This window comes from Neofelis nebulosa, chromosome 8, assembly GCF_028018385.1.
Source record: "Neofelis nebulosa isolate mNeoNeb1 chromosome 8, mNeoNeb1.pri, whole genome shotgun sequence".
Classification (NCBI taxonomy): domain Eukaryota; kingdom Metazoa; phylum Chordata; class Mammalia; order Carnivora; family Felidae; genus Neofelis; species Neofelis nebulosa.
Window position 1 is genome coordinate 90,982,931 of NC_080789.1, and position 19,166 is coordinate 91,002,096.

Sequence of the window (19,166 nt, forward strand, 5' to 3'; positions counted from 1 at the left end):
TAAATTCCAGGAAGGAGACAGATTGCCCATCCACTAGATGGTTCCTACTTTCTTAGTGAAGCTCTAACTGACACACCTCAACACACACACATATACACGCTTTTACATTAAGTTGGTATATAAACCTTTACCTCTGGGTATTCAGCAGGTTACTCATTATTGAGTAACCCCTCCATGCGTATGTAAATAACCTTGCCTTTTCTCCTATTAATCTATTATCAGTTCTGTCACAGCCACCACCCTCATCCCCTTCAAATATAAGTAGATAGGGGAAAAATTTTCCTCCCAACAGTGGCACACGCTCTGTATGTTTTCATGAAGGTGTCCTTTCCTTCTCTCCTTCTTCCTCCTTTTTCTCCTGTACTTCACCCCTTCCTCCTCCTCCTCTTCCTCCCCCTTGTAAATATCCTTGACAGCGCAGACATCCTCTTTACCACTATACATCTCTAACACTAAACACAATGACCTAATCACTTTCCTGAAACTTCTCATAAAAGTCAGAAATGGCCTCCAACTGGCCAAATTCAACAAAAGAACATGCAGAGAGAGAGAGAGAGAGAAAGAAATGTTAGAAATTAAACACTGTAAATTAGAAGAAGAGAAGTGGTCTCCCTAGTTTACAGTTATTCCCCTCTTCTCCAGCAACTGATGCCAAGATGATACAGATTGTGATTGACTCAGGGTTCAACACCACTGATTTTGGCTGGGCAATCAGAATCTTGCTTTTTAGAAATTTGGAATTGGATCTAATAGAGAGATTAAATTTTCTGTAGGTAACTGGCCAAATAGCATTTAAGCTTGAGAACTTGGCTTTCCATATGTTCTGGAAAAGCAAGGGAAATGAGTCAGCAGTAAACAAGGGAAACATGAGAAGCAATTATATAGAAGAGATGAGGTGAGATGCATACAGGAATTTTGGACTGCTTGTTCATCTGTGCCTTTAGTACGTTCCTGAATCTGCTGAATTCTTACTCTTAAATTCTGTAAGAAATCCCTATATTCTTTAAGAATTTTTTTCTTTGTAAGGAAGCAGAAGTTGGTTTTTGTTAGTTTCAAACCAGATGGTCCTAACTAAATATTCCAACATAACATTGCTGTTTGTAGCCATCTGTACTAACTCAGAATCTTGACTAGAGTAAGAAAAAAAAAACCAAAGTAATAATAATATTAATAACAATCACTAAAAGAAAATATTTGTTATTATTTGCCAGGAAAAAATAGCTCATATGTAGAAACTCATTAGTAGAAACTAATGTTTAAAGAACTATTATTGTTTTGCAAAATAGTTGACTATAACAGTGAAATATTAAACTTTGGGGCGCCTGGGTGGCTAAGTTGGTTGAGAGTCAGACTCTTGTTTTCGGCTCAGGTCATTATACCAGAGTCATGGAATCAAGCCCCACGTTGGGCTCTGTTTTGAGTGTGGAGGCTGCTTGAGATTTCTTGTTCTCCCTCCCTCTTTATCTCTCCCCAGCTCATGCTCTCTCCCCCTTTCTTTCTCTAGTATATATATAGATATATATTATATTATATCTATAACATATATTATACATAATATAATATATATTATACATAATACATATATTTAATATATATATTAAAATTATTAAACAACTTTAAAGAGATTCTAAAACTCTAGGAAAAAAAAAAAAGAATCATCTGATGAGTTTGATAAGATGCAGAATCCAGGTTCCAGGATTCATCCCCAGAGACTGATTGAATGGATCTGCTCATTATTCATAAGGCTCCTATACTTCCTACAGTGAGAATAAAGACTATGTATCAATGCCTGTTATTTACATTCGAATGACATAGTTGTTTCTAATGGTTAGTATTGCCATTTTCATATATATATTCATTCATTTCATTCATATGCTTTATCTATAATCTTTTTGAAATTTAGTTTTGTTTTTAATATGCCAAAAATTTGTTATAGTTGCCATCAGGTATTATATAGTAGGAAAGTAAAGTGTTCTGGGCTGAGCTATATGAAGAGAGTTCTTAAAAACAATAGCTCAACAAATGTTCACAAAAGGTTTCCAGCTATTTTCCTCTTAACTCCAGTTTAGGGCAAAATACTAGCATTTAATAATGCTTCTTTTAATGCTTTCAGTCTGTGGACTCAAGGCTGTGCAGCCTATTAGCTTTGTGTAGACTTTTATATTTATTTTGCAAGGTCGCTTACCATATGTCTTAAAATGAAGTCGTTGTGTTGAGTTATCAATACAAATATTTATATTAAACTTAGTGTTAGAAAAAAGCTGACATGGAAATGCTGCAGTAGTGCTCCAGATCTTCCCTGAATTCGAATTAATGTCAGCTGCATGATATGTTTCTCTTATCCTGAAAAATATATGGGAAAAAATACTTAGGAGAGATTGTTAAGAAACTTCATGTTCAGTTTTGCTTTAGATTTAAAATATGGAAACAATCAGGACGTGATTGGTGGTACAGTGCTATTAACTAGGCCAGATTGGTAAATATTACAATTATACCAAGACAACCATAAAAGACTGTTCTTTAGATTTCCCCAGGAGCATCTCATTTGAAGCAATTAAGAATATATTGGCATTTATCAGGCATGAAAACTGACTCTGAATCATGAAGACTTCCTTCATTGACATTACTTTTGAAGCTGAACACCTCCCCTTGGTTTTTGCTAACTTTCTCAAGCTGGAAGTCACTCATTTTGATTTAAGGATTTTGGTAAATAAATTATCTTGTTTGTGTTCCATTGGTAAATACCATTCTTGGCTCAAAATTTTTGGTTTTTACACAAATCTCTGGATTTTACATAAGTAATTTAGCCCAAAAGACATTTGCACAAACTGAACAATTCCTTCTTGCTCCAGTGAGTCAGAGAATTGCAAAATAGTTTATCCTTGGAGCCAGAAGCCTTGAGTTTGAATGCTGACTCTTCCCTTTAGTAATTTCATTGTCAGAGGCAAGTTATTTGATCAGTTCCTTTGGTTTGTACAATTAAGGATATTTATATCTACTTCAGAGGTTTATGGCAAGGATTAAAAGTGAAAGTGCATGTGAAAGAGTTTCGTAGAATGTAAGCATATACCCATGTGATGTATCATAACTATCATATATTATTATAGCTGAATCCCTTTTGATTCATGTTATTACCCACATGTAGAATATAACATAAGATTATTTGCAACTTAGGTATTTAAAATGCCTTTGATAATGAATATGAAATTATGTTTTTTGTTAATTGTTCAGACATCTAAATTTTGTAGTGCTATTCCTGAAGAGAACGTTATACGTTCTGTGTGTAGAATGTATGCATACATTCGATGTAATGTATCAATAGGAATTACATCCTTAGCATTCATTCTCTTTGTGCAGCATTAAAGTAGTGCCATGCTCACTGAGATAGCTTAATTTCTATGCTGTTAAATTCCACAGAAACAGCCCCTTCTTGAGGGGCCTCATAAATGAAAAAGTGCATGGGCTGGTATGTGCCAGAATCACCTATTTCTGAGTCCCATCCTCATATTTGCTGATTCAATAGATCTTTGGAGGAATCTTCACTTCCCCTACTAACAGTTTTCCAAGTAAGCCATTACTGCTGCTGCTCCATAGCTACAGTTTGAAAACCCATTGTTCAGGATAAATATTTGGGCGTCTCTCCTCTCTTATACCCAAGGATAAAGATCTAGACTCCAACTTCTGGTGGAGGAGTTTCATGATTTAGTATTCACCATATGATAGGATACTATTCCATGCACACATGATTTAAGCTTCTCCTGTTTTTCAGGAAATAAATTTAAAATGCAAATTTATGACCTATTCTCTCCTAAAACTTTGCTGAGCATCTACTATGGCCAGAACTTTGCATATGCTATGCCATTTTATTGTATTTTTTACAAAAAATATGACACATTGCTTGAAAGATGTGGCTTAAAAGCATGTCAAAAAAAGAAACCAGATCCAACAAGTTAGAGACTCTCTTTAAACAGTATATAACAGGAATATTACAAACATTTTAGGTATGTTTAAATATTAAATAAAAACAGACTAAACTGGATACATAAATCCATTCTATTATGACCCTCTTAAAAAACCTGGCTTTCAAACTCAATTTGGTCTTCTTTTGAATTAAGAGGGGTTGGACAGTGCCTAGTACATAGTAGATCTTCAATATGTTGTTGTTGGATGAATAGTATGTGTAAAAAATAATTAGGCATTTATAAATTTAATCATTTTATATATGAGCATACATCAAAAAGGATTATTGAAAACCAAGATAAGTATGTGTAAATATAACCTATCTCTTCCTTTCACTACACTAAAGTTTATTATTATTTGGTCATCTGTTTTAGTTTCATGGTTACTTGAAAGGAGCCATTGAGAAAAATTACATTTAGGAACTCAGAAAATGCACCATGAGCTAGTGACAAACCATCACATAAAGTATTTTGTGTCACTATTACATCCACAAGAAGACTTCATCTGAGAATATTAAATTATGTTAAAAAAGGAAGTGATGGGAAGGACTAGTAATAAGTGTTTTGTCAATGGATTTATACTGAGTGATATCTTGTGATATTAAGATGAGCTATTGCTCATGCTTAATGGGTAGAAATGATCATATCTTAGATTTAAAATGTCAAGTTCCTGGCAATGCTTGTCAGTTTGTGACAGTGAGTAGTTTATTCCTAAAAGAATCAATATTGATATCTTTAAAGATGCTAATTTAGCAATCCAAAGAGTCATTTTATTTTATTTTTCTGTGAACAAGAGTGAGACATTAATTATTAAATATTTTCATGGATTTGAGCTGCTAGGTTTAGTTTAGTTTAGTTTAGTTTAGTTTAGTTTAGTTTTTTTTTGTCTGTATGCCTTTCAGTTCTTCCAGCAGGGTTACAAGCTTTTTAGGACAGAGACCTTGCTTTTCTGTTTGTTCCGCTTTTGAATCTCTCTCATGCATGGACTTGTTATTAGTCATTAAAATAGCCTTTAAATTAATTATTAAATAAATGATTCCAGTCTTTAGTCCCAAATGATCATTTAGCAGGAAGCTGCTATAGCTGATAAATAAGTTAAAGTTTATTTATATGTATATTTATTATTTTTATAGTAGCTATAAATAGATAAAAATTAAGAGAAGGAAAATGCATGAATTTTTCAAAGCTTTTGGGAACCCTAGCAGCAGAAGAGATGGGGTTATATAAATTTTAACTGCTAATAAGAAATTGGTCTTAAAAAACAGAAGCTAGCTTTATATTATAAGTTCATTTTAAATAAGTAAAAAGGGGACCAGTGATGTTTTTGTAATATCCTCTAATGAACAAATTAGTTTTTCAATGGACAAACACCCATGCATTTGTTCATTATTCTGGAAATTCATTCAAGGTAAGATTGAGTTATTAAAAGGAGGGCAGTCTCATCATTCTGAATAGTATATCCCAGGTAGGAAGGATAAATCTATGCTCATTTGGGATAAATCTATGCTAATTTGGGAGCCAGAGAAGTCAGTCAGTTATGCCATTAAATAAGAAATTAATTCACTGCAAACTAAACTGTCAACAAATAGCAAGGGCAGGTCTGAAATTATTAAACATTTAACTTTAACTGAATTATCAAGAAAATAAAATGATTTGACTAAAACAACAAAAACAATACTAGAAGTTAATCAATGAACTAATTTGTCATGAATTTATATTTTTCACTGTTAAAATATATAAAACTTTAACATTTTGTATTCAAAATTAATCAGTTCAGTGCTGTTATAAAATAGACAAATTTATGCCGGCACAGAAATTTCAAAGTTTCATGAAATAGCAAGACTCACTTTTTTACTTTGTCGCAGAAGGAGGCCAGACTCTTATTACTGCCTTGAGGTACTTCAACCAGCTGAATAGAACAACCTGTCAGCTTAAAATAAAAACTGTCAAATTAATATAGTTTGATGTGGAGAAAACATTAATACAATTCTACATTTTTAATTTTGTTTTAAAGAGTCTGTCCGAGGGACACCTGGGTTGTCTCAGTGTTTGACTCTTGGTTTCGGCACAGGTCAGGAATATTGGCATATTTGTGAGTTCAAGCCCCACATCAGGCTCTGTGCTGACAGCCTGGAGCCTGCTTGAGATTCTTTCCCTCTCTCTCTGCCTCTCCCGCACTTGTACTGTCTCTGTTTCTCTCAAAATAAATAAATAAACTTAAAAAAAAAAAAAAAAGATTCTGTCCGGAAGGAAGAACTTCCCGTCCTATGGTCCTTCTAGCTGGATTTAGAATCAGATTGACGTGAGACAGATTAACAGGAGAAAATCAAATTTAACAGGCATATATATGTATGTATGGGGAATCCACACAGGAGATTCCAAAGACAATGAGGCAACTTGAAGCTTACTTGAGCTAAAGAGACTGGTAGGAGTCTGCGAACACAAAGGGGAGGAAAGCCATTCACAAGAAGATGAAAAGATGTGTTTGAAAACAAAGGTTGCCTTATTTTCTAGATAAATTCCTTGGGTAAAGGGGAGTCTCTGTTAATAATTCTCTTCTTTCCAATGTAAATTCAGGCAGTTATGAGGGAAGCAAAGTTTTTCCTGCATCTGCTGTGCATTTATTACTTTCAACTTGAAATAAACTTTATGCCCAAGTGGCACATTTTGGGTTATCCCATCCTACATCCCTTCAATTCATTCTGTATTTATTTATTATTTATTTATTTATTTATTTATTTATTTATTTATGTGGATTTTTTAGGTGAGGTAATGCATACAGAAAAATGCATGAGTCTTAAATAATATAATTTAAGTTTTGAGGAATGTATACAACTGTGCTATCAACATCACAATAAAAATATAGAACATTGCCATCACTTTAGAAAGTTCCCCCACATCTCCTTCTATCAAACTACATTTATTTGGTAACTACTATTCAGATTATTCAGATCTCTAACATCATAGGTTAAGTGTGTGCGCTCCTTTCTGGTTTCTTTCACTTAAATGCTACATATTTTAAATTTTTTCTATGTTGTCACACATCAGTTGTTCATTTTTTATTGCCAATTAGTACTATTCTGTTGATGACTATTTCACAGTTTCATAATTTGTTTATCCATCTTCCTGTCAATGGGCATTTGGGGTGTTCATAGTTTTTATAAGGAAAACTATTAATTTTTACATACAAGTATGTATAAGGACCTGTGTTTTATTTCTTATGAAAAAATCCATAAGTGACTCAGTCAGAAGGTGGGTACATGATTAACTTTAAATGGAATAATTTTTGTTTGTATGTATTGAAGCTATTATTAGGTACATAACACATTTACATTTGTTGTATTTTGTTGTAATACATTACATTTGTTGTATTTTCCTGATGAACCTTGTTGTCATTAAGAAATGACCCTTTTCTTTCTCTAATAATGCTCTGCCTTGAACTGTACTTTTTCTGGTATTAATTAATAATAATAAAATAGAGCTTTTTGTTTGCTGATCAAAGGCTAAATCTTCTGTTTCATTTATTTTCAACTTATTTGTGCCTTTCTTAAGTTCATCTGTTGTAGTAGTAGTTACATTTCTTTTATCTAGTTTGTCAATTTTTCTCTTTTACTTAGAATGTGTACTCCATTTATGGAGTATATTTATCGATATTATTGGATTTAAGACTGCCATATTCATTTTTGTTTCTATTTGTTTATAATTTATTTTTCTATTTTTACTTCCCTTCTTTTTTGGTTTATTTGATTTTGTTTTCTTATTTAATTCTGTTGGATTTTTAGTTTTTCTTCTCAGTATTATTTTTTTTAACAGCTATACTTAGAAATGACTATATGCATCCTTAACATATCATGGTGTACTTAGAATTAATACTGTACCAATGCAGTTAAAATGAATGTAAGAATTCAGAATAGGTAATAATGTTTACCCCTTCCATCCTTTATGCTATTGTTGTCATGTATTTTTCATCTCTCTATATAAAATAACTCTCAGTTAAATGCTGTTGTTTGCTTTAAACAGCTATCAAAATTTAAAAGTAGTTTTTCCTATTTACTAATATATTTACCATTTTTACTGCTCTTTTTTCATTTTTAGATTCCATCTGGTGTCATTTTCCTTGTACTCAAAGCATTTTAGTATTTTTGTGTGCATGTTAGCTGGCTAGTTTCTCTCAACATTTGTTTATATGATATCTTTATTTTATTTTATGTTTTGAAGTATATTCTCAATTGATACAAAAGTATAGATATACATACATACGTATATATGTATATATATTTTGTGTGTGTATAAATATGGATATATATCCTTTAAAATGTCATTCTATTGTTGGGGTACCTGAGTGGCTCAGCTGATTAAGCATCAGACTCTTGATTTCGGCTCAGGTCGTGATCTCACGGTTCCTGAGATGAGGCCCGCGTTGGGCTCTGTGCTAACAGTGCAAAGCCTGCTTGGGATTCTCTTTCTCCCTGTCTCTCTCTGTCCCTCTTCCACTTGCAGGCATGTGCTCGCTCTTGCTTTCTCTCTCTCTCTTTTACCAAAATAAATAAATAAACTTAAAAAATAATTTTAAAATGCCATTCCATTGTTGTCTTGCTTCCATTGTTTCTGATAGAAATTTGCTTTAATTCAGATTATTGTTCTGCTGTGTGAAATGTTTTCCCTCTCTGCTCTCTTTTATGATTTTCCTTTACCTTTTGTTCTCAGGTATTTGAGCACGATTTGTCTACATGTTATTGCCTTTGTATTTACTCTGTCTGGGGCTTGTTCAGCTTCTTAGATCTATAATTTGGCATTTTATACCAAATTTGAGAAATGGTCAGACCATTATTTCTTTAAGTTGGTTTTCCTATTTTTTCTTTTCCTCTCCGCTAGCATTCCAAAATTGTCCATATTATCAGCTTCCTTGCCACGTAAGTTTGAGTCCTTGCTCATTTTTATATAATCGTTTTATTTTCTCTTCTTTAGTTTGGATAATTTTTCTTATTTTTCTTTCAAGTTTACTATCTTCGTCTCTGTTATCTTCTATATGTTTTTTTTTTTTAATTTTTTTTTTCAACGTTTTTTATTTATTTTTGGGACAGAGAGAGACAGAGCATGAACGGGGGAGGGGCAGAGAGAGAGGGAGACACAGAATCGGAAACAGGCTCCAGGCTCCGAGCCATCAGCCCAGAGCCTGACGCGGGGCTCGAACTCACGGACTGCGAGATCGTGACCTGGCTGAAGTCGGACGCTTAACCGACTGCGCCACCCAGGCGCCCCTCTTCTATATGTTTTTAAGTACACCTAGTGATTTTTCCATTTCAGATATTGTGTTTTCAGTACTAGAAAATGCATAGTCTTTATTTTTTTGTAGTTTCTGGCTTCCTCTTGAGATTCTTCATTGGTCTACTCATTATGTCCATCTTTTACTTTATCTACTTCAACAGTGATAACCACCTTAAAGTCTCTGTTAATTTCAACATCTGAACTATGTCAGGATCTCTTTGAATTGACTGGGTTATTTTCTTGATTGTGGGTCAAAATTCTCTGCTTCTTTACATATCTGTGCATCTATTATTATATGTTCAGCATTATAGATGACACACTATAAATTGTGTTGTCTTTTTTACAAAGTATACGGTTTTTCCCTGGAAGGCAGTTAAGATCTTTTTGGTCTCTTTAGCCTTTATTTTATTTTTTGTTAGGCCGTATCTATTTTGGCAGGTACAGCATTCACTCTAGAGTATATGTTTAACACTCTTAAGAGATAGCTTTGGGTATGGGGTGCCTGGGTGGCTCAGTTGGTTGAGCGTCCGACTTTGGCTCAGGTCACGATCTCACGTTTCATGAGTTCGAACCCAGTGTCGGGCTGTATGCTGACAGCTCAGAGCCTGGAGCCTGCTTTGGATTCTGTGTGTCTCTCTCTCTCTGCCCCTCCTCTGCTCATGCTCTGTCTCTCACTGTTAAAAATAAAGGAATAAACAAACATAAAACAAAACAAACAAAAAGAGATAGCCTTGTGTAATCTCAATCGAATGCCTGAACTACTACTCAGCTCAGTGTCTTCTCTTGCTAGGTTAGAATTAGAATTTATACTACATAACTTGTACTTGTGTGTGCTAAACACAATCACTTGTCCAAAAACCTACAGTAAATCTCATACAGGTTTCTGACTCCCGCCCATTGCATACCTTCGCTGGCACTCCACCTGGAACTGCAAGCTGTGCCTGCTCAAGCTTAGGGATATTGCTGCTCAGACTGGGCTTTACTAGCCTGCTCTGCAAGCAAGAAAGTGCCCCCATGAGGAAGTGAGGATGATGCAACACTGCGGTGTTTATCAAAACGATAAACTTTGGTAAAGTTGACCTCAAGGACTGTGTCCTATACAGCCTTTTGTTCAGTATCTGAAATCAGGAGAAGTTATATTCTAAGTTATATTTTGCCTTGATCATAAATAGATGTCCCTAAAATTCATTGACTTAAAAATTTTTTTAATGTTTATTTATTTTTAAGAGAGAGAGGCAGAGTTTGAGCGGGGGAGGGGCAGAAAGAGAGGGAGACAGAATCTGAAACAGGTTCCAGGCTCTCAGCGGTCAGCACAGAGCTCGACGCAGGGCTCGAACTCATGAGCCATGAGGTCATGACCTGAGCCAAAGTTGGCTGCTTAACATACTGAGCCACCCAGGCACCCCAAATTCACTGACTTTTAATTCAGATCAGTTGAGTTGCTACCTCCTCTCAAGTGCCTCAGAATTAGGTATTTCCTCTCCTGTGAACTCATTCTATCTGTTATTTTACTCTGTTGCCATTATTTGTTGGCAAGTTAATTTGAGCAATATGCTATTTCTGAATTCAAGTGTCATGTCATTTCTTTGCATTCATTATGCCTAGTATATCATGTATATTTTAAGAATATGATGGTTGTTGAATAAATGAGGAGTCCTTTTGCTTCACCCTGTAAATTATAGCTGCAATAATGTTTCAATTTTTTTTTTACTGTTTACTTCCAGTTTTGCTTGTGTCTAGACTTAGTGTAAGCAGAGAAATATTCAAATATTATACAAGAAACTCTGTGGTAACTAAATTGATTGGAGAACTACTGATGAAACCATTAGGATGAAGTGCACAATTATTGCTTAATTTCCTACTCTTGGAATGATCCCAATAGATGTTGCCTGCCAACAGCATAATTTAGGAGTCTCTGGGTAAAAGGACATTTTTCCTACCATAATGATATAAAGTTTTAATTTATGACAGTATGACTCAAAAATATCAATCAAATGAGATGTATGTGTTTTTTATGTATGCATAATAATACAGTAAGAATCAAAATTACTTTCATCAAAATTTCCAATTACATTTTTTATCAAATAAAATGTAAGGACTGTAACACTTTATTTAGTTTTGATGAAATTGGAACTTTAAAATGATGTACCATTTTAATTTTTTTCTTCAGAAAAAGTCATTAATTTAGGAACACAGAATTTGTGAATAATAAATTATTTTTTTTACAAATAATATCAATACGTTTTCCTATTAAGGTGAATGACCCTCATTACCAAATTAATCCAGTACATTATTGAATGATTCTTTCTGATTCTTTTTTTGTTTTTTTTTTAGGCCAACATATGTGATACATACATACCTCTGTATTCTCTGGCTGTGTACTTTCCCAGGTCCTGGGTGGAAAAGAACCTTCAGAAAGCATCAGAGAGTGTTTCACAATGTTCATATTTCTACCTCTTTTATTCTCTTCTTTTGGCATGAAGTCAGTTGAGAAGGATGGATATGTAGAAGGGATGCTACTTTCAAATCCTATGTGGTAGTTATGATTTTCATTTTCTGATTCTCTCTGTGAATTAATTTTATCCAGACTAGTGGATGATGGAGCTGAAATATTTATTCTGTAATCATCACCACCATGATATTTTCCTGTGGGGTTTCCACAAGAGCTTTGTTTGTTCATATTTTCAGGATTCGGTAGCACAGAGCGCCTAAAACCAATTACTGGTGTTTTCCCAGCTTGGTGACAGGAGAGTTCTGAGGTCTGAGAAGTTAATTCATTCAAGGGTATTTGGTGTGTTTCATGTAATGAATGCCTTCTTGAGTCCCAGTTTGGTGCATGGGGTACACAAACAGTGTTTTCTTCAATTTCACTCTGATAGAATGGAATTTTAATCCTGATCTCATCTACTAGCTGATCAAAACCCAGACTGACGTGGCTAGGGAAAAAGGACTGATTTACAGAGTGAAATTCTTGGTGCTCATGCTGCTCTTCATGTGATTCACTGGTATTTAGATCTGTTTTCCAACAATATGCCATTTTTAATTTTATGTAACTGAGAGGATTGATTCTGCTCCAGATATTAACTTGGTGATATTATGAAAGATGATAGGAATTTTCCTAGAAAAAGCATAAAAGAAAAAAAATTCTTCGATTAATTAGAAATAAAAGAACCTGCAAGAAAGGAATATGATGAATAAATATAAACAATTGTTTTGAAGCTTCTCCTTAGTAAATGAAATGATTCATGAATAATCTAAAACTCCATTAGGTCTCACAACATTAAAGTCTGTTGGGGGACTATTGACTTTAGATTTGTGAAACTCCTATAAGCAAAAAATAAGTCCATGTGAATTATGACAGGAATTATGACAGGAATTTCATGAATCAATCAAAAGTCAAGGGGAATCCCTTTGAATTCCTTTACCTACTGAAGATCTAGTCATCATAGAATCATTATCTTCCTCTGTATTCAATCATCTACAAGCACGCTAGCATGTTAAAGTCTCTTATTAGCTAAACAGTCTCTTTGATGAGCAATTACTCCATTCCCAGACATAGTTTTAACTTTTTTCTTCTTTCTATAACCAATTATCTTGTGGGTTGGCTAGACTCTTTCTTCCCCTTCCCAAAACTCTTTAAACAATTGCAGACTTCTTTCAACTTCTCCAAAGTGACTTTTCATTAAATTCACCAAAAACTTCATGTCAGTAAATTCAGTTGACATTTGTTACTTTCTATTTTAATTTATCTCTCTACAATATTTGATTCCATTCACTATGCTTCTCATTTAAAAATTTCTTGCTTTCTTACCTGGACTCTCTCTGATACTACACTCTCTGAATCTTTCTGTGTTTATTCTTTCTCAAAGACTCCTTTGCCTGTTATTCACTTTGCACCTGACCCTTGTCAGAGCTTCTTTACTTCTCAATTATTCTCTCCTTCTAAGTTATTTCATACTTCCTGTGGTTTAAAGTACCATTTTATGTCAATGGCTCCAGCCTTGACTATTTTTATTACTACCTTCTCAATATTTTCACTTGGAAATTTTTTTTAACCTCCAAAAGAAAGTCTAAAACTTGGATCATAGTCATCCAAAAACCTGCTCCTATTCCAGTGTTCTCTGTGATGGAAAATGACTCGACCATTAACTCAGTTGCTCAGACCAGAAACCAGAGTTTCATCTTTAACTCTTCCCTCATTTTTATTCTTCAGTATAAAATAAACTGCCAGTTCCTGTAGGATATCTTGCTCTCTCTGTCTACCACCACCACAATCTTGGTCTAAAACTTTTATCTTCTCACCTGGAATGTGGCGTTATCTCTGAAACTACTTCTACATTTTCTGTATCCATTCCTTGTGTCCTATAATCCACTTTTTAATATTTTAGTGATATGTTTAAAAGACTCACCAAGTATCTCCTCTGGGTATAGCTTTCCAGTGGTTTTCGTGCTGCCTTAGGATAACCTCTATAGATGTTACATATGTAAGATTTCTCTTTCCCATTAATTAGATCATTAGACCATGTTACCTTTCCCACTTATAGCTTAGTATCTAGTACTTTGGTTTACTCAGTAAACCAGAAGTTTGGTTTACTGCTTATTTGTATTTGTTGAACAGATGATTAAATAAGTTAAAAAATTATAATTGAGTTATAAGAAAATGAAATTAAAAAGTATTTGTGTCACTCATATGAATTGATTAATTCCTTTCACTTTTATGAGCTTATTAATTCCCTTAATAATTATTTATATGTGTTAAGAATAAAAAAAGTTAAAGGATAATTATGATAGTGGTTCACCATCAAATATGATTCTTTATTAGTGTTTTGCAATGGCAACTGAATTTTTTTCCTTTAGTGCTAAGATTTACTTAAAACTCATAATCCCCTAAGAAATAAGTGGATTAGATTTATTGTACTACTTTGCTCAAGAAATTGAACTGATATATTTGGCAAAAAATATTTCAGTTCAATCCAGTCAAGAACTGAACTGGCAGGTTTGGGAAAGACTTTTAAGAGATATACACTTTTAAGAAGTGTATAGAATGAAGTGTTAACCAAAAAAAAAATCTATAAATTGTTATTCTAAGCTATCCTAATTCATGGGTCACATTATCTAGCCACAGTCTCTTTTTCAGGAATTGCCATTTTTTAATCTTCACATTAGTGGTGAATACTATGGTTCATTAAAACAAATGAGACTCCTTCATCTGTCTCTGTCATGGAACTCAGGATTGTCATTGGTATGAATTTAACTCTGACAACCAGAGTCAATATCCTGTTACAGTCTTCCTTAGACCAGCCTGCTCTATCTTAGCTTAAATATGATAAATGTGGCTATATTAAAGTGACTTTAATAATGTGACAAATAAAACCCAAACCCAGCAAAAGGAAGGGAATAAGAAAGACTAGAACAGAAATAAGTGATACACAAACTAAGAAAGCAATAAGACAGATTAATGAAACAAGGTGATAGTTCTTTGAAAAGATCAGCAAAAAACAAAATCACTAATGAAAGAAGAAAAATAACAACAAACATTACAGAAATACAGTTGTAACAGAATGTTATGAAAATATACATGCCAACAAATTAGACAACTAAGAAGAAATGGATAAACTGCTAGAAACATATAATCAAAAGTAAAGAAGGAAGAAATAGAAAATTTAACAGACCAATTACCAAAAATGAAATGAGATCAGTAAACAAAAAACTCTCCAAAAAGAAAAGTCCAGGACCAGACGGCTTCACAGCGAATTCTACCAAACATTTAAAGAAGAGTTAGCAACTATTTTTCTCAATCTATTCCAAGAAGCATAAGACTTCCAAACTCATTCTGTGAGGCCAGTATCACCCTTATACCAAAACCAGATAAAGACACCAAAGAGAGAGAGAGAGGACTATAGGCCAATATCTCTTATGAATATAGATGCAAATATCCTTAACAAAATATTAGCAAACCAAATTCAACAATATATTTAAAAAATCACACCACGATCAAGTGGGATACAAGGGTAGTTCAATATTCACAAAACAATCAGGGTGGCTGGGTGGCTCAGTCAGTTAGGTGTCTGACTATTGATTTTGGCTCAGGTCATGACCTTGCAGTTTGTGGGTTCAAACCCCGCATTGGGCTCTGTTCTGACAGCACAGGAGCCTGCTTGGGATTTTGTTTCCCTCTCTCTCTGCCCCTCCCCTGCTTGCCCTCTATCTCTCAAAATAAATAAATAAAACTTTAAAAATATGAAAAAAATATTCACAAAACAATCAACATGATATGTCACATCAATAAAAGAAAGAAAAACCATTATAATCATTTCAACAGATTCAGTAAGAGCATTTGACAAAGTACAAAATCTATTCATGTTAAAAAAAAACCCTCTGCAAAGTAGGTCTAGAGGGTACATACCTCAACATCATAAAGGCCTTGTATGAAAACCCACAGCAGCATTGTACTCAATGGGGAAAACCTGAGAACTTTTCCCCTAAGGTCAGGAACAAAATAAGGATGTCCACTCTCAACATTTTTATTCAACATAGTACTGGAGACCCTAAGCACAGCAATTAGACTACATAAAGAATAAAAGATCCAAATTGGTAAGGAATAGGTAGAACTCTCACTATTTGCACCTTACATGATACTATATATAGAAAACCCTATACTATAGTATAGAAAACCCTATACTATATATAGAAAACTCCACCAAAAAAACTACTATAACTGATAAATGAATTCAGTAAAGTAACAGGATACAAAATCAACAGAAATTTGTTGCATTCATATATACTCATAACGGAGAAGCAGAAAGTGAAATTAAGAGAACAGACCTACTTGGGGCCCTGAGTGGTTCAGTCAGTTAAGTGTCCAACTTCGACTCAAGTCATGATATAACAGTTTGTGGGTTTGAGCCCTGCATCGGGCTCTGTGCTGACAGCTCAGAGCCTGGAGCCTGCTTTGGATTCTGTGTCTCCCTCTTCTCTCTGCCTCTCCCCTGCTCACTCTCTGTGTCTCTCCATATCATATAAAAAATAATTTTTTTAAAAGAAAACAATCCCACTTACAATTGCATCAAAACCAAAAAATATATCTAGGAATAAATTTAACTAAAGAGGTGATAGACTGTACTCTGAAAACTATAAAACACTGATAAAAGAAATTCAAGATGACACAAAGTAATGGAAAGACATGCCATACTCATGGGTTGGGAGAATATTGTTGATATGTCTGTACTCCTCGAAGCAATCTATACATTTAATGCAATTCCTATCAAAATACCAACCACATTTTTTTACAGAACTAGAAAAAGCAATCCTAAAATTTGTATAGAACCACAAAAGACCTTGAATATCCAAAGCGATCTTGAAAAAGAAAAACAAAGCTGGAGGTATCACAATCCGAGACTTCAAGTTATATTACCAAGCAGTAGTAATTAAAACAGTATGGTAATGAAATAAAAATAAACATATACATCAATGGAATAGAATAGAAAACCCAGATATAAACCCACAATTATATGGTCAATTAATCTTTGACAAAAAAAAAAAAGAATATTCAATGGGAACAAGGCAGTCTCTTCAACAAATGGTGTTGGGAAACCTTGACAGCTACATGAAATGTAATAAAACCAAACTGCTTTCTTTTACCATACACAAAAATAAACTCAAAATGATTAAATACCTAAATGTGAAACCTGAAGTCATAAAAATCCTTGAGGAGAGCATAGGCAGTAATCTTTTTGACATCAGCTGTAACATTTTTCTAAGTATGTCTCCTGAGGAAAGGGAAACAAAAGCAAAAATAAACTATTGGGATTACATGAAAATGAAAAGCTTCTGCACAGTGAGAGGAACAAGTAACAAAACTAAAAGGGAACCTCCTGAATGGGAGAAAATATTTGGAAATGACATCCAATAAAGATTTAGTATCAAAAATATATAAAGAACTGATAAAACTCAACAGACAAAAAAAAATCCAATTAAAAAGACATGAACAGACATTTCTCCAAAAAAGATGGATAAACACACACATGGAAAGATGCTCAACATCCCTCATCATAAGGAATATATAAATCAAACTACAATGAAATATCACCTCACATCTGTCAGAATGGCTGAAATCAAAACCACAAGAAACAACTATTGGCAAAGATGTGGAGAAAAAAAAAAAAACGCTCTTGCATTGTTGGTGGGAATGCAGAGTGGTGTAACTACCATGGATAACAGTATGGGAATTCCTCAAAAAGCTAAAGATGGAACTATGCTATGATCTAGTAAATACTGGATATTTACCACCCAAATACAAAAACACAATGGGGGTGGGATAGAAGGGAAAGTGGGTGATGGGCATTGAGGAGGGCACCTGTTGGGGTGAGCACTGGGTGTTGTATGGAAACCAATTTGACAATAAATTATATTTAATATAAAAAAATAAAAAAATACAAAAACACTAATTCAAAAGGATATATGCACCCCTATGTTTATTGTGGAATTATTTACAATAAGCCAAACTATGGAAGCAGCCCAAGTGTCCACTGATAGAGAAATGGAGTGGTATACACACACACACACACACACACACGCACACATGCACACATGCACACAGAGACACACACAGTGGAATATTTTTCAGCCATAAAAAGCATGAAATATTGCCATTTGTAAAACATGGGTAGTGCTAGAAAACATAATGGTAAGCAAAATAAGTCACTCATAGACAAATATCACATCATTTCACTCATATGTGGAATTTAAGAAACAGAACAACCAAAGGAAAAGAGAGAGAGGGACAAGCCAAGAAACAGATGTTAACTATGGAGAACAAACTGATGGTTACCAGAAGGGAGGTAGGTGGGGAATTTGGGGAAAAAGAGCATGGATATTAAAGAGTATACTTATCATGGTGAAAAAAAAATCAATGATAAAAAAGAATTAAATTTAAAAGTGAAAAAAATGCAGCGCCTGGGTGGGTGGCTTAGTTGGTCAAGCATTCAACTCTTAATTTCAGCTCAGGTCATGATCTCGCAGTTTCATGGGTTCAGGCTCTGTGCAGGTAGCATGTGGCATGGAGCTTGCTTGGGATTCTCTCTCTCTCTTTTTCTTTCTCTCTGTCCCTTCGCCACTCAAGCTGTCTCTGTCTCTCTCAAAATAAATAAATAAAACTTTAAAAAATTTTAAAAACAAAAAATTGTGATTTTCGCTTTATACATTAAAAAATAAAGTGACTTGTAATTTTTAGTGGCTTCAAAGAACTGATAGAGTTTTTTAAATTATTTTTTAATTTTGTAGAGCCATTAAAAGAGGTCTTTAAAGGTCTCAGTGGTCTGATCATGAAATTAAAGTTTCCTTTAGACTGTACCATTTGTTGTTAATAGTGATACCTAACATTTTTTGAGACCAACTCTGTGCTACTGCTCTATATACATGTACATGTTTACGTGTATTAACACATTTATTTCTTGCTTCAACCTGGGATATTATTATTACTACTTAATAAATGAGAAAACTGAGGCACATAAAGGTCTCCAAGTTGTGTTTACAGATTTGTTATAACCAAGGATTAAAGAGAGGCGTATGGGGCTTCTGCACAGCTCAGCCAGTTAAGCATCCAGCTCTTGGTTTTGACTCATGTTGTGATCTCACGGCCCTGAATCAGGCTCTGTGTTGACAGTGTGGAGCCTGCTTAAGATTCTTTCTCCGTCTCTCTCTGCCCCTCCCCTGCTCTTTCTCTTTCAAAATAAGTAAACAAAAACAACATCTAGAACATGGCTGAATTTAGACACTGCAACACAGTATTCAGCTCAAACTCTCTCTAATGAAAAGAGTTGAGAACTTTAAAATTTTTATTAATAGCAGTATTTTTTCAAGCATTTCTCACAGCACTAAAACTTGAAATGGGTTAGATGCCTCTCTGAAAAATCTCATCATCATGAGACAAAGGAGAAT

At 34.1% G+C, this 19,166-nt stretch overlaps 1 protein-coding gene across 1 annotated transcript in view; it reads right to left on the minus strand.

Annotated features, from left to right (window-relative positions):
- Positions 1-19,166, minus strand: part of PIK3C2G (phosphatidylinositol-4-phosphate 3-kinase catalytic subunit type 2 gamma) — a 352,823-nt gene that overhangs the window by 315,238 nt on the left and 18,419 nt on the right. The window contains exons 2-4 of the mRNA XM_058743529.1: positions 11,587-12,345; positions 5,807-5,889; positions 2,186-2,343 (exon numbers count right to left, since the gene is read on the minus strand). Coding sequence (XP_058599512.1) covers positions 2,186-2,343; positions 5,807-5,889; positions 11,587-12,264 — 919 coding nt within the window. The 5' untranslated portion in view covers positions 12,265-12,345. The remainder of the gene's footprint in view (positions 1-2,185; positions 2,344-5,806; positions 5,890-11,586; positions 12,346-19,166) is intronic.